Source organism: Chelon labrosus (assembly GCF_963514085.1).
Source record: "Chelon labrosus genome assembly, chromosome: 13".
Taxonomy (NCBI): domain Eukaryota; kingdom Metazoa; phylum Chordata; class Actinopteri; order Mugiliformes; family Mugilidae; genus Chelon; species Chelon labrosus.
The window spans coordinates 11,047,012-11,063,717 of record NC_140346.1 but is presented as its reverse complement, the minus strand read 5'-3'; the positions used below and the strand labels follow the sequence as shown (position 1 = coordinate 11,063,717).

General features: G+C 41.7%; 1 protein-coding gene across 3 annotated transcripts in view; it reads left to right on the top strand.

Annotated features, from left to right (window-relative positions):
• The first annotated feature begins 6,157 nt into the window (after positions 1-6,157).
• Positions 6,158-16,706, top strand: part of LOC311498203 (unconventional myosin-Ic-like) — a 58,657-nt gene continuing 48,108 nt past the window's right edge. Inside the window, exons 1-2 of one of the 3 annotated variants that reach the window (XM_084558685.1) lie at positions 6,158-6,190; positions 6,290-6,560. In XM_084558685.1, the coding sequence (XP_084414811.1) occupies positions 6,474-6,560 (87 nt within the window). In that variant the 5' untranslated portion in view covers positions 6,158-6,190; positions 6,290-6,473. Of the gene's footprint in view, positions 6,561-11,452; positions 11,935-16,706 lie in introns of those variants that run through there. The other 2 variants (XM_084558684.1, XM_084558687.1) reach the window with 2 other exon arrangements.

Genomic DNA, 16,706 nt, shown 5'->3' with positions numbered 1-16,706 from the left:
CACTGCGCGGCCTGTTGTAACATGAAACCTCAAGAGGGCAGCAAGTTCCAGCTAATCTGACAATGCATCCCTCGCCCTGAAATAATTACCCATATTTCCTGAGGAGGTGGTCGTGCATGTGCTTTGAGGGGACATACCAAACTGCAACAGTTCAACTTTCCATTCGTTATATTCGAGGGCCCTCTCTGGAGGGAGTGTTGTGGTCGGAGAGTCGGTGGCCCTCTCTTCTGCATCTGCAGCCTAATCGGCGTCCTCTCGCTTCCTCTGCCTTCCTGTGGAAACTGGAAACTGCCACAGTGTTCTGTTGTCGGGGCAAGATTACTGCTCGCAGAGTGGGACCTAGGGAACAAACGTCAATGAAATATTATGAACTTCCTCTTCTGCTGCAGAGACAGCAGTTATAAATAGCTGGGGTTATTTTCAGGCAACACTTGTGAGGTTTACTCAGCCCTGGCCTGATCTGGTCTGGGCCGAGCCTCCGCGTGGGATCTGGTTACAGGACTGTACCACAAATATACAGCAGGATGAACCGGTGAACTGCGGCTCGCCCTGTCCTGCCCCTACGCCCTTCAAGTCGCCCGCAGTGCCCAAGTGCCATGCACTGCATACAGTATAAGTGGGTGTTGCTGTGTATCCGAGCACACTGTTCCCACAGTCCAAACTCTCTCTATCTGGCAAACAGGACTGATCCTAGGTTAAATCAATACACAGCCCCATTATTAAAAATCCTGCTATTCATCACAGAAGTAATGGATGCAATGCAAAACAAAGCTTTTGGTTGGCCTCACAGACCTCATAGATTTTTCACATGAACTCAAAAGTCCCTTCGTCAGCGCTACCTTCATGCTCCAACCGGCCTTCAGGAACATTCATTGTGTTAAAGTAAATACTGTTACAAGAGGCCTTTCATACAGATGAGCTGTCAAATGTTGGGTTCAGACTGTAACACAATTAACACGCTACCTGGACATTTAGTCTAATCTAATCTAGCTGCCTGTTTATCCGTTACTATCCATTCATTACTTGTACCAAGCTATGAACACCAAACCTCATGCTTTTCCAAAAAAGCTATCTGATACTTTAGTGTACCCTGGCTATTTCAACCATATCAGTTGTTTCACTCTCTACTCACCGATCAGGCATAACAATATGACCACTGACAGGAGAATTGAATCGCATTGACCATCTTGTGACAGTCCAATGTTCTGCTGGGAAACCTTTGGACCTGGCGTTCATGTGGATGTTACTAAGACATGTAGCACCCACCTAGACCAGACCAGACACCTCCACACCAAAGCAATGACACTCTTGATGACACAGGCACACACACAAGAACGGTTTAAGAACAACTCAAAAAACAGCACAAGGTGTTGACCTGGCCTCCAAATTCACTAGATCCCAAAATGATCAAGTATCTGTGGGATGATCCACAGAGACCCCTCCCCTCAACCCATATGACCCAAAGGCCCCGACTAACAACATTCTGTTGCCAGACACCACAGGACACCCTCGGAAGACCCATGTCCATTCTCTGATGAGTCACAACTGTTTTGGATGCACAAGGGAGACCTACACAATATTAGGAAGGTGGTCATGATGTTATGCCTGATCTGTGTGTATTTTCGCACAGCGGCGACTCCTGCCGCATCTCCTGCAGTGGCAGCTAAGGTTGGTAAATTAAGAGTGGGATACAAAGACATTGTCACATTGCATTGAACAAAATAGTTTTGCTTACCAGTCCAGAGGATTGTCTTTTATCAGTTCTGGCAGCTCTGGATGTGAAGTCAGCTACTTCTGAATTACTGAAATATAACCTGACACTCAATCAGCCCACGTTTCATTTGAGGTTCAGCAAATACGGAACGGAGAAAAGAGGCTCCGGGGTTGATAATGTGCAAATTCATGAAAGGGTTCTCCATTGTGGTGATCAAGCAACGCACGGCCAAAGTGGGAAAGAAAGGGATTTTACAGGAACTGGATGAGCATACTGTACTTACAGCAGTGACTGCAACTGACACAGAGCAAACCACTGTGGTGGAATGTGGTAGAAAAACAAAATCCCTTTCTTTCCCACTTTGGAGGTGCGTCATCCAATTGTCCCAACGGAGAAACCACCCACCATTACACTGTTATACCGTAGACTGCTGTATTTCCCTGCTTATCTGCTATATTTTTTCGCACATAATAATAATGTGATTGATAACACAATAATAGGCTTTACAATTTTACCCTTCTGTCTTTTCTTGCTAATGCCACTCATAATGTAGGTAAATGAAGGTGTTTTTCAAAATAAAAGTAACTTTTTCCACGTTAGTTCATGTGCAACCTTTCCATATCCATCACCTGACCACAACAGAAGTTCCTCCCTAAATATTCAAGATTAATGTCTAAACTAAACAACATGCAAAATTACAAACTAATTCATTACAGCCACCATGACTACATACATCATGTCAATAAATTACATTTGATTAATAGTAATCTGTAAACTGCATGGAAGTTAACTTCTCATCATTATACCTATACCTATAGTATACAGAATGATTATGATTATCAACAATAACAGTCTAGTGAAATAATAGCAGTTTATGTTTATCACAGCAGTCGGTGGTGTCAGTCAGACTTCTATACTGGTCTTGAGGACACCATATCAGGTTGTTCCCGGAGTCACTGACAGGAGCCATGTTCTGTCATCTCATCATGACTCACCTTCCGTCTGTGGCAGCACGGGAAACACCCACTTTACACGCAGATGTATGGAGAAGATTCCTTTGTGATGCAGCACTAAGACGAAAAAAAGTGGCATCTGACCTGCCCTTCACGGCCGTAACCCATCCGACATTTCCGGCATTTCTCCGTGGCAATACGCGGGAAGAGTAGTCTCTGCAGTCTTAATATGAAAACGGATATGATGATCTAGGCAGGAAAATAGGAAACTTTTTGTTCCATTACCAACATGGATTTACGGTAATAGTTTTTTTTTTTTCTATAAACTGTGGAGCAACTTAATCAGCAGCCACATTTCCGGCGGCATTAATGCTGCTTTTAATGTAGTGCTCATACAGTAAGGCATATTTACTTATCTCTTAGTCTAGTAAGTATAATATGTTCCAGGAAATACACGTCTGCAATGTGAATATCCATTTATAGCCAATGAAATGACTGGAATTTGTGCATTATTTCACCGTGGTATTTGCGCACGTATTTCTTAATACTACCTGCACACTCCACTATAAATGGTCTGTGTCGTTTCATTTCACTTTCATTTTATATTAAGTCAGTCAGTTGAAAATAATGTGTTCTTATTTTAAAACAGAACTGGGCGGAGCTCCAGGACTGTGTGTGTGTGTGTGTGTGTGTCTGTCTCAAGGCCACAGGTTTCCTGTTGATGCCAGGCTGTCAGGAATGCGTCCAGCTGGGGTCAGAGGTCGAAGGATGTGTGTCTCTGTCACTTCCCCTCTCTCAACAGCAGCGTGCGATGCCCAATATTCACGAAACACAGCACGCAAATCCCTGCGTCACCCCCGGGCTGAAAGACATACATTTGTTCATAGAATATGAATATGGCATGAGGCATACAACTTTTTTTTTTCATACTGCTGCTCATTTAATATTTATAGAAACCTATTAGAGTGCCGTCTGCCCAAGAAAGAAGCACTCAGAGAAACATAAAAGTTGCAGGGCAGGCAATTGTCAAGTCTCAAATTTGACAAAACTCAATTTGAAGATACAATAGAAATCCTATAAATCTTGCATATCCATTTTCATTGTAAGTGCATGCAGTCAAGTTCAAATTTTGACTTGTCAAAGTAAAGACTAATTTAAACAAAGACATTCTCCAAAACTTCAAAGCAGCCACAGCTGTTGTCAGTCAAATTTTCAAGCAAAAAAATCTTGCCATTGCATAATCTTCCTATGTAATAAATGTGTTTTTTTTGTTCTGTCTGTCTCCTCGTAAGCATGCAAGTCCTCTTATGCATCTTCTTACCCTCTAGGAGATCTTAGTCCGCTGCACTAAAGTTCTGTTTTTGTATCTATTGCATCTTTGGGTCAGATTTCACTTCACAAAATGTGATGAATGCAGCAAATTGCATGTTGTGCAAATAACTTCAAGTATCCCACAGCACTGAAAGTGAGCAAGCAGGAAAGCAGGGAGGGTACCAGAGTCATTGTGCGGGTCAAGAAGGTCACTCAGATGATGTATGTTTCGCTATCAGACTGGAGCTGTTTACATTTTTCTCACACGGACAACAATGTACGGCTGCATTGTCACATTTTACCCCTTCACCCTGGCAGCCACCCTCCTGTCAATCTGGCGCATATGTGTGTTGAGTGTCAAGGCCCTGGTTAGTCTGGTCCTCTGGGACAGGAAGTGCTCCGCTACGAGAGCGCAAGTCCCTTATTTGTTTTTTAGAAAGCGTGTGGTGCAAGCGTGTGTGTCTTGCTTGCATATCCTAAGGGAAGCTCGAGTGGGTTCCGTCATGCACATACTCCAACACGCATACACGTCACACACACAATCAATCTACTGGGTGGGAACTTGGGAATGTCTGAAGCAGGATGCTGGTTGTAGGAGGAAACATTGTTCAGAACAGCCCTGTGTGTGAGTGTGTAAGCAGTGCCATCAATAATATAATAGGAAAAACAACCTTAAAATGGTGCCTGCAGTTACCAGGGGGTAAGAAGGAAGAATAGCTGAACTTAATGGAAAAACTGTACAGTATATAAATATCCACACATTTACGCACAGAGTGTGTGAAAACTAATTAACAAGCATGCCAAAATTACATGATAAATGCTTTAAATAGCTTAATGAAAAGAAACGTATCGATGGTTGAAATAGCTACCTGAAAGTAATGGCGGATAAATGAAATGCAAGCTAAAACAAAACACTAGCCTCATTATTCCAATATTAGCTAATTATAGCTGTTGAAAGTTGTTGACATGTTTGCTAAAGTGTAAATGGCTGAAATGATATTGTATTAAAGTATTAACATTAAAGGAACTGTTAGCTGAAAGCTATGTGCTAAATGTAAAGCATAAAATGTTTAAATAATATCATATTAAAGTTATAACATTAAATAAAGGGTCAGAGTTGATAAATGATTTAATTGCTCGATAGTATATAGCTAGCTAACAGTACCAGCCTAACAGCACATAGCTAGCTAACAGCACATAGCTAGCTAACAGCACATAGCTAGCTAACAGCGCAGAGCTAGCTAACAGTGCAGAGCTCGCTAAACGAAGTGATAGATAGATAGATAGATAGATAGATAGATGGATAGATCAGTTATGTCTAAGTTGCTGAAAATGTAAATACCTTTAAATATATGATCAAATTAAATAAATGGGTGAAATGCTAGCTAACAGTATATGGTTCAAATTAATCTTGTATCTTAAATGTTATTAAAATAACTACATTAAATATGGGGTCAAACTGGATCAATTATTTATTGATTTTTTATAAATAATTATTTATTTACTAAACACTAAACTAACTATTAGCTGAAAGCATTAGCTAAGATGTTGAAATTGCTGCTAAATGCAGCCTAAATGTTTAATGGTTCAAACGCTGAAAGGCAAATGGTTGAAATATAGCTTATTCATTTAAGGCAAGGGATGAAAGGGGAAAGCTGAAAGTGTTGTTGCCAGTAATATATAAATGAATCATAATTAATTCATAATCACTTTTAGTAGTACAACTGCAAACTATAAGTCTAAATACTGACAGTTCAATCGAATGAAAAAGAAAATGCTGTAACATTAGCCACCTTTAGCGGCTCCAGTTTAAAATCAGCCCAAATAAACACATTTGGAGTCAGTGGAGTCGATGAAGAGGCATTTCTGACATGAAAAAAAATCTGTGTTCAACACCTCAGACTCATGACAAATGTGTTCACCACTCCCTATTCGCACACTCATTTTTATCCTTCTAAGCATATGAACACTCGCACACAGGCACTTCTAAGACAAAAGACACATATCCTTTGCATGTGACATCTATCTCCATATCCTCCCCATTATCCCTCAACCAGAGAGGCAACATCCTCTGGCTGCAGTGAGGGGAAGCTGGCCTCACTGTGACTCTCCGGTCTGCAACAGGTAACACCCCGACCTCAAACCTCTGAGCCAATGCTTGAGACCTCCAACCACTGCTTTCCACTTATCTAGGAACTAAATTGCCGATCTGGTAAGAGCTCCCACTCATTTAAGAGAGAGATTTGTTAAATAATTGCATGTATTTCTGGTGAGAGTAATGTTCTCTGACAGTTTAGTTTTTGGTTTACAGGCATCTGTTTGGATGGTCTCCTTTAGGCACACACACTTTCTGCCTGACCGAAGGATTTTTCAGCAGACCAGAAGGAGGAGACTTTATACTTTTACTTAAACGCTCTTTAGAGGAAAAGCAAGCACAACAGAAGTCGGGGTCGCTTAAGGAGAGAAGGTCAAGGAATAGACGAGAAAGGAGAACAATGATGGAACTTAAGATCCAGCTGATCCCAACGGGGGAAATCATCCTTACTCCAGGGAAGAATGGAGACTACTGCCACAACTGCAAGGTCAGTTCGCACAAAGTGGCGTGTCTGAGGCCAGATCTGAGGTCAGATCTTTCCACTCATCCTTCATTCCGACGGTTTTTTACGCAACCAAGTGGGTAGAAATGGATGCTGACATGGCTGAGGTTATAGGGTTCACCTCCCACAGGGCTGATGTTGAGAAACATTTACATACTTTAAGAACTTTAAATTGCTCCAGAATATACCATCTGTCAAGTAAATTACATTGATAAATCAAGAAATATGTGGTCAGTAATTATGATTAAATCCTGTTTGGCCCTGAGAAGTGCACTCAGAATTATAAAAAGCATAGTTAATTATAGATGTCAAAATGGGCTGCCTCTATAATTTCATTACATTTTACAGACATCTGTTCTATGTAACAGGACAAAAAACAAGCTGGTAAATGTTAAATAGAGAACTTTAAGGACTGATTCAACATTTAAAGTGTCTACCCTGAAATGTTCTTGCACTATATAATGTTTTTTCTGATGTGAATTTACTTGTTTCCACTAATAGCTGATCAAACAGACAACTTAAGGTCACTGATTGATATTTCAGTGTGGTAACAAATGAGTTTGAGTGCAGTGAAATGCAACACAGCAGCTGTAAAAAGCGTCAGTGACTTTAGCGTCAGTCACACATAATGATACAAAGAGATGACATTTTTGGATGAATATTTGAGAAACATAGACTCAATATCCTAAATTCTTTTGTTGTATTTTAGATCTGTTATAATCAGTATTCTTATATTGGAAATAAATTTAGTTTTATTCGCAGTGGTTTGAAGTCATAAATGCAGTGTTGTCATCACCTGCAGTTCCTTTTAGCTCCACTGTGATTCAGCATCTTTGAACTGGTTTGGTTTTAAAGTCCAGTTTTAATTTTTAGACTAATTCTCGCTGCTTTCGTCAGAGCTGTATCCAGCTGTTTCCTGTAAAGCAAAAGTTTCTAGAAACACCCGCAGTACACTTCCTGCCCAGTACAAAACTTAGTGACTAGCTGGTGAACATAGCTTAGCATTTAGCAGGAGAAAAGCTGGATAGTGAGGACCAAAAGCAGGAGTTGTTTTATTTAGTTAGGTGGCCATAAACATGCTTCCAAATAAATGCTACCATCTCTTAATATCTGCTGCATGTGAAAATAAGCAACTGATTGCTGTGTCAACTTAAAATAATGTTGGAGTTGTGTTTTCAGTTTGTTTGTGATGCCCTCAAGTGGCCACAAAAGTTATTGCTGGTTTAAGTTATAGGCGTGGTCAGGACTTGGACTTTAGACTTTTTTATTTATTGTGGTTGACTCTGGACAGCGTTTTATTGCAATGTCCTGGAGGAAGCGATGAGCCGATCTTTTCCTCTCCACGCTCACCACAGACTGAGGCACTGCAGCTACCAAACCAGACACATCATGCATTTGGACAATATGCCCTGTATGTGCTTTTGTAGAAAGTGGTTGAGGATGGGAGGGCAAAGGTGTGCTCTCTTCATCCAGCACAAAAACTGTAAATGCTTACAAGTGATGCAGAGCTGAGGGACCAAGTCAAACAGTCCGTTATCCGCACACCCAGGAACATGTAAAAGTAACATGTAAAAGGTCACATTAATAATTCTGAGAAACACTGTTAATCATTAACTTAAGGTGGAAAGAAACACAGAAAAAAACTGTGCAAAATAAATTATTTAAAAAAAATTAAAGGTGCCTTTTTTTGTATAAATTTTGCACACTTCAGTCTGTGCAAAGCAGGCGCATAAAACATGGGCTCGTGGGCTAAAACCGGCCCACCAGAGGGTCAAATCTGGACCGCAGGAACTACATAAGACATTACCTGGAACTTTTCAATAAAAGTAATTGCTCTTCCTAATTCTCCCTCTAGAGGTCTCACTGTTTTAGTAAGTTGCGAATAAAACAGCAGCTAGCAGCAATGTGGTGAAATTGCACTTTTTTTCTTAAAGATTTTCAGTTCATAAAATGCCATTTTTATCTATTTTTATTTCATAACATACTTGTTCTTCTTTGCACTAAAACAAAGCGAAACATTCGGAGTTGTCGTAATTTATTGGTTATAATGCTATTGTGTTGCTGGTCTGACCTTCTTGAGATCAAATTGGGCTGTGTGGCCCCTGACACCCCTGGAGTAAAGGGTTCTGTTTAGACTGTGAACACAGTTGTATAATGTTGTTTTATAGGGACTTTATATCCCATACTGGGGACTTTGGATGACTACATTTTTTATCTGCCTTTAGATTTGGGATTACATACATTTTTGAATTAGTAAATACTCTGATCCTGTGGCCTGGTCCTGTAGTTTCTGCAGTGCTACCTTATTTATGTTTTCATGCAGGAATCAACAGAGACATACTTACAGATGTATGCAACTTTAAAGGACCTCCAGTAAAATTTACAACAATATAATGCTGAATTACCATGACAATATTGCTATTAAGCAAATTATTTCGGGAAGATTTACATGCTTTTTATACACTGAATCCTATTTGTTTCACTGAAAAACGTACAACATTGTTTATCTGTAAAAGCCTCATTAAAAGTAAAGTTTCTGCAAATTTTGGTCAAAAGTAATTTAGAATTTACACATTATATATGTGAGTTATAACCGTTTTTAACTGTAAAATTGTATAGAAAAGTTGTTAACATTTTTACTGTACTTGTTAAAGAATCATTCTGGCAACCACAGCAGAAAGTTCTTGCCCTAAAAACAGATTTTTTCCTTTTTTTTCTTTTCTGACATCTTGACACGTGTTGCATACTGTGATGCAGAGCTGATGTTAGATGGTTGCAATACAGGCAGCTAATGTCTAGTATCTTTATATGTACAGTATCTAAGGAATGAAGGGAGTAATCCTTTTAAGAGCAATCCTCCCATGTGGTGCAGTTAAAGTACGGGCTGACACCGGATTTGAAATGATAGTAAAAGGAATGTGGCGTGGTTAATGCAGTCTGCTGTGCGCTGGTTAGTGATGACTGGGGAGGTGTGGAATGTACTGTAGCCTGGACGGGAGGAAACGACAAAGACATTCCTGTACACAGATCATTTGTTCCCCTTCCCACATTCCTCCAAGGTCAAATCACCTCGCCTCTCTGGATGGATGTAAAAGGTGTGGGTTAGGGTTACCAGCCCAGTAACTTGTTTCATTTGGCAAATTTTGCAACTTCAAGATTTAGGCTAATTTAGTAAATACATTTCTCGGAAGTGTATTTATTTCAAGACCCGGCAGAGTTTGCTAATTTCGGCTCCGGAGAAGTAGGGTGGAGTGGGCTTGGAGGTGGGGAGTCAGTGTCACGACTGGCCTTTCCACCCAGTACACTCTGCCTATCTCACGCTGCCTTGTCAACAGGATACAACCTGAGTGTGTGTCAGTGCGTACGCACGCAGAGGGGGCTGTCGGAGGCCGAATTGATCACTCCCCCCTCTGGCAGTGCAGCTATATTACAGTCCAGCTCTGGCATCGACACCCAGCTGTCCAGCGAGTTGAGGTCACCTTCACATGAGTGCAGCGCATGTTGCATAACTGCAGCAATATCTGACTTGATACAGAGACCGGACCGTAGAGACCGGTAGTGGTGCTGGCATGCTATTTATACTGTCCCAGTAGGGACCCCCAAACATATGAATACTTCCACTGAGGTCATGACTTTAGCATGTGGGAAATGTTGGGGCATTCTTTAAAAAACACAAACATGATGGGTATCTCAGGACTTATTCTGGTGTTTCCAGGCTCTATATATATTTGAATCCAAACACTGTATACAATTATTAAATCATTATGAGCAAATAAGAAATGGAAATAGAACTATTAATTTGATTTACAAAATATATATTCATTCATTCATTCATTCATTCATCTTCTGTAACCACTTGTCCTGTGAAGTGTGCGGTGGGGCTGGAGCCTATCCCAGCTGTCATTGGGCGAGAACAATATATATGTATATATAGAAGGGTGAGCCTAATTTATAATCTGTGCCTGTCACTGTAAATTCTAGGGGGTTTACAAATTGTTGATCTGAGCATTTACTGGAGGTGGAGCTGTGACCTAGTGGTGAGAGAAGCAGCTTCGGGATTGTGGTCAAACTTGTTCGATCCCTCTTACATCCATGGCGGAGATACCTGGAGCAAGCTAGACCCCCTAACCCTTATTTTAATAAAACAAAACAACTGCTCCACTGGCACCTTGCATGGCTGCCCACTCCTCCCATTGTAATAATTGGATGGGTTAAACGCAGAGAACACGGTTCTTGTATGTGTTTATTTTCCATAAATGGCAAATAAAGCTGTTGAACAGTTTTCAGATCATTATTTCAATCTGCTTCCTGACCTTCACATTTTAAAACATAGCTGGCTTGACACGAGGGGAGCAGACACGAGGGTGTCCTGCTGGAGGAGCTCTGCAGTGATGATGTGAAGATGCAGTAGCGCCTTTGTTGACGGTAGAGGGGACAAGAGCTCTTTGAAACCGAAATCAGCCGCACGCTAAAGTTGGACAAGTCACGCCACTGTAGTTTTTATGCAGCGGTTGAGTGATACTGGGCAGCGCCAGACTCCATTCAAAAATCTACACATTTAATTATTGCTTGGTTTATATTTGTGTATGTATCACTCCGCTATAACAGATGTGTTGAATGTTTGCCTTAAAAATGTCGACGATTCAGTTTCTAACTGTGGCGTTGACTTTAACTTGTGCTCAGAGAGGTGTTTACCACACCTGCCTACATTTTCTTATAAAGTCTGGCTTCAGTGATGTGTAGAGAGTAGGCGATTAGATGCGTGGCACACGTTGATTCATCATATCTCTTTGGTTTTATTATTACGGGTGAAGTTAAAAGTATGAAGGGTGAGTAGGCTACCTATATCAAACAGACAACACGTCTGCCTCTTTTGGAGTGACTTCAAAGAAAACAATGACGACACGGTGCCGGGCTAAAATAAACTCATGTCACTCAGGGTAGGAGATGTGGGATGGGTTGTTAGTGAACTTCCTGGTGTTACAGGGCTGCGCTGTCCTTCAATGAAAGAAAAGGAAAGAGAGGGGGGAATTACCACAACTGAGTGACACTTTCTGTTTCATATTAAACCTATTAGAACTGGTATTAATACGACCGGTGAATGTACCTGAGGCTGCTGGCTGACGGGGGAGAAGCCAGGGCTGTTAGCAGATTCAGAGCCCGCGGTGGGAGCGCTGGGAGTGGGAGTGGTGGGAGGGACAGGAGGAACCCGGCACCCGACTCGCAAAGTACGTTACCTACTGACAGAGAGCAGTCACACACTCTCACAGCGGAGGGACTGGGCTAAAATCTACCCAGCGGTCTGTCCGGACGACTCGGTGAGAGAAGAGCACCGTTTATAGACCTCGGCTGTTTTCAGGTATGTTTCGAGTCAGTTATCTTAATCTGACTTTTGTCCCCCCCCCCCCCACGGCGCATTCTTTCATACTTAAACTGAACTGTTGCTAACGGTAACTTTGGTTTGGCTGCGTGTCAATGACAGGACTGTTGTATAAGTTACAGCTGTGGCATCTTGACAGCTACTTGCTTTGTGATTCGTGACAGAGAAACACGCTTGAGTGGGTTGGAAGCCATATGGAGGGGGGGGGGGGAAACCTCACGCCAAACGCTGTTCAAAAAATGAGCGTTTTAACGCGACGACGCCCGTTGGTTACCTGTTAAACCGACAAAACGCACGTTACGACTTGTGACACCACAGAGTGAAACGGTGTCCAATTCTGCGTATTTCAAAATAATAGTTTTTGTGTAATGTTAAAGTATATTTAGCGTTGGCACACAACTGCTATACCGCTACTCCAGACTCCTACCGCTGAAAGTGTTGAATTGCAGCGCACCAGAGGGCATCGTGGGCTAACCTAGCTTAAGACGTTAAGTTTTAAATCGCATTTAAATGTTCACTATTTGTAAATTATATGTGCGCCGGCTTAAACATTTAACGCCAATTATGATTTCTCAAAGTGTTTTTGCTTGCTTTATTGTTGCGCAGTACGCAAAAGAAGAAGAAAGTCGATTTTAGGTGAATTTTTGAATGGAGTTTGGTGTAACGTTCTGTCCTTAAGGGGTTACTCGTATCGCCTGTGAAGTGGCTAATTGCTGGTACTGATTTGGCCTGCAGCCCAAAACATCAAATCCTTCAGGTTGGGGTTGTCTTTTTATAGACACCAGACAGACACAGATTAGGACAGGTAACTAAACAGCCTGTGTGACACCTGAGTGCAAAGGTGCTGTGTGTTCGTCAGTAGGCAGTGGAGCAAATGTAGGCTGTTAGTGTAAGCAGAAGTTTGGTGCTCTAAATAAATTGCGCATAACTATCTCCAACGTAGGGATGTCAACGCCCAACACAAAGACTGTTAATTCAAGATTGTTCAGACGGTCTAAAAGGCATGTAAATCGGATGTTTCAAATTAAAAAGAGTAGACTAAACTGACTTGATCCCATTCATACCAGAACTTTAAATGACCCTGTGGGAAGTTGCCAGGAGTTGGCAAGACCTCAGCTGTCTGGCTCTGGCTGAGAAAGTATCTGTGCAGCTGACGAAGGCTTCGTCAACAAGCTAATCCACCTGTCAATGTGTGTGTGGTTTGTAAACAAGGAAAACACAACGAAAGCAGCTGGCATACAAGTGGTTAAGGCCAGAACCTTCTAAAGGACGAGAAACCACATCTGATAAGTTGGTATTATTTTCTCATAAAGGCCTTCGCGTGCAGCATTTACAGTGTCTTTCTTTGATTTTTACTCCTTGAGGGAATTATCTAGTTAGGGCTCGTATTTCTTTTGACCTTCGTACTGATAATGATTTACCGACAGCCAGGTAAGACAAAGCAAAGTAACTTTGTGCTTTGTTGTAGACTGATGCACGTGTCGACTGAAACTAGAAGAGAGAAGTGTGGAGAAGTGAGCCTGCATGGGCGTGATAGTCCTCAGGGGTCAAGCTACTTAGAGCAGCTGACCTGTTGCTTCAAGGTCACCTGGAGGGCAGAACCTCCCACTGTTCTCTGGCCGCCCGCAGCTGCCTCTGAAATGACTGTCACTGTACGTTTGATATACTGTAAGCTCCTATGAGAGCCTGTTATTAGATTGGCTGTGTAGCAGGGCTGCATGGGATACCACCGGCGGCTGTGTTGTATTGACCTGCAACGCTCATTCGTCTATTTTAGGAACTTGTGTATCTCATCAGAGAAAATGCACATTGGAGAATATTCAGATTGCATCCACTCTGCACCACTACCCAGCCTGGCACAAAACACGCATCGATGCACTGCTGTCAATACATTTTTCCAAAGCAGTTTCCCCTTTTGTACGCTCCCTGATGAGATTCATTTAGCTGCTGTTTCCGTCAGACTGATGTGATGCAGATGCTTAAAGGTGTTTTTTTTTATTTCTTTTTCTTAGTTCCATGCTTCAGGCTTCCTTTTTTTTTATCATGATGGGCTGGGCTCTGTGATATTTCTGGTTCATGGCTGCGATAGAGCTGTGGTCGGAGTGGTGTTGGGTAGCTCGGGGTTAGAACGAGCATTTACCCTAAATGTGCGCCTGCTTTTACAAGGCTGGGCATTTCCCGTTGGGTCAGTGTGCTTATGTAAGCACACACTCGATGCAAGGGGTGGAGAAATGTGTTTATTTTAGACGACTGAGATAAAGTTAGATAAAGCATAAGGACTTGGCCCTGTTTTTTTTTCCCACATTCTCATTTTACTTGTAGAACGTAAAACATTTCACAAGAGATGGAAAGTCTACTGGTCCTGGCTTGTTGTTTGACTGTTTATCAGATCAAATGTCAGTCTTACTTTGCTCCAGATTATTGTGGTAGTTAGGAGATTCCTTCATGGCAGATTTCTGTTCTTTCAGACCAACGAGTAAAGTACGTTGCACTGTGAAATGACTTAAATGTAAACAAACCCTTGGGGATTCCTGTGCTGTACTTTGTGAACTTTATTTCGGTGGGTGTAGGACTTGCTCTTGACAGATGAAGGTTTTCCTGGTCTTTTAGTTCCATGTCAGGTGGATCCTGGGCGGAACCCATCGGACACACCTGACCGGCCGACTGGCTTTTGGCCAGATCTCAAACATCACGTTTGCAATAGGAAAGACAGTCACGCACACGTGTGTGTACTTATACACAATCCTGCTCCTGAACTGTTCTATGGGAAACGCTGAATGGGGGTTTATTTCCACTTTATTGACCTTGTAACCTGAACCAGTTTTGTCAGACTTGTGAACGTCAGCAAAAGGCACTGGTGTTAAAGATGCTGTCATCGCGCTGAAGGGAGTTTACACTTCACACAAATGACAGAAATGGGCAAAACATTGGCGAGGTTTGTCGGCGATGAAGCAGATGTGCGACCATGACTTTGTCGCTCCACAAACGACTCCTCCTAGGTGCCTGGGCTGCCAGAGTTTTGGATTTGGTTGGTTTAATTGTTAGTTTACACAACCTGTATCACCAGTCCAAAATATTAGTGAATGTGTAGAGGCTGCTTGGCTAGCTAGAGACTAGATTATAGTCTAAAACTATAATTACTAACATACTGTGGAAATAATTGCTAACTCGCTCCCACTGATGTGTCAGTGACTGGGAGCAGTGATTTCCCAGAGTCCTGGTATCAACCTTATGTCCCAGTATCAGAACAAAAAAACAAATCTACCCCAGAAATCTGTAATATTCTTCACAGGATAACAGGGTGGATATTTATCCTTTGCATTATGACTTTTTCATTGCGTGCTTGGCTTGATTTTTGTGAACCATTTCCCGTTATTTGTCTGATAGCGCCCCAGCGCACGCTGTGAGTCACCAGGGGAAATGCTAATTTACATGTACACTGTGCTGCCCACAATCTTTTTGGTTTATTCAGATGGTTTATTTATTCAGATGAGCACATTTCTTTGCACGACAGGGTACTTTCTTTGAGTCTGGTGTCCAGTCCTGACTGTATGGTTAGGTGACTCTCAGACGGAGCCAGGCTTCTGTAACTTTTTGCCTGCATATTTTGTTTTTACTAAACCTGTCTCCTCTCCACTCCACTGTAGCTCCATGTGTATCATTAAAACATAGTGGTTATAATTGCTGAGCTATTTAATTGTATCACCTTTTCATGGAACAGGAAGGAACAAGAGAAAAGGCTTAATATAGTATACAATGAGCAACTAACTAGGGCAACTCCATGTTTGGTCATGATGTGTACATCTGTTCTTTGTCCTACACATGAAGGTGGATATGCTTCATTTAAAACCTGGCATCTGTGACATGAGGGTAAACCCAAGCTTTAAGATACGGCCAGGGCTTTGGACGTTTTGCTTTGATAACATTATGAGCAGACATTTCCTTAGACTAGGCTAGGAACAGTGCTGATAAGGTTGTAAAGTGTATTCATGGCCTTTGTACTTCTTTTTAAAGACATTGAAGGTTTGAGCCAAGTAAGATGGTATGTGTAAGGCTGCTTAAAGCTGATCTCTATATTCAACCATTATCGTTTTTCTGTAGCATTGTAAAGACCAGTGATAAAAATGTTAATTATAAGCAGGAGAGTGTTTCCTCTTTTTCTAGGTAGTGCTTGTGACAGTACATCTATAGTATTGCCTTTATTGTGTGAAGGTTTGAATGACAACACATATTTCTCTCAGTTTTTCGGCGGTTTGTTGTATGTATTACACATTTTCCCTTCAGCCGTGGTTATGACGATCATCCATCATTTGCCTGGTGACCATTACAGGCAAATATCTGAGCCTGAACGGCGCCTGAAAACGGATGATGAATGGAACCAACGCTCCCGTACCACTTCACTACTGGGAAAACTGAGGAATGAAACGGGTAAAAGGATGAATCAAAGATCAGTTCAAGTGATAATTAAATTGAGCGAATAAAACGACCTAGTAACGCTGGTGGTATGTGTGGGAGGCTGTTCAGATGATGGCCGAAACTCTGTGTGTGTGTGTAAGGGAAATTGAGTCAGACATTGAAATGGGAATGTGCTGGAGACACCGAAGAGGAATGACTATTGATTTAGCCTCTAAGAGACAGAGCACTGGAGACAGAGACATGTGATGAGAGGTCTTCTATCTTTAGCACGTAGGATGATGCGAATGTTAGAGATGCGCCTGTAGATACAATTTTTTGTGTCGAAACATTTAAAA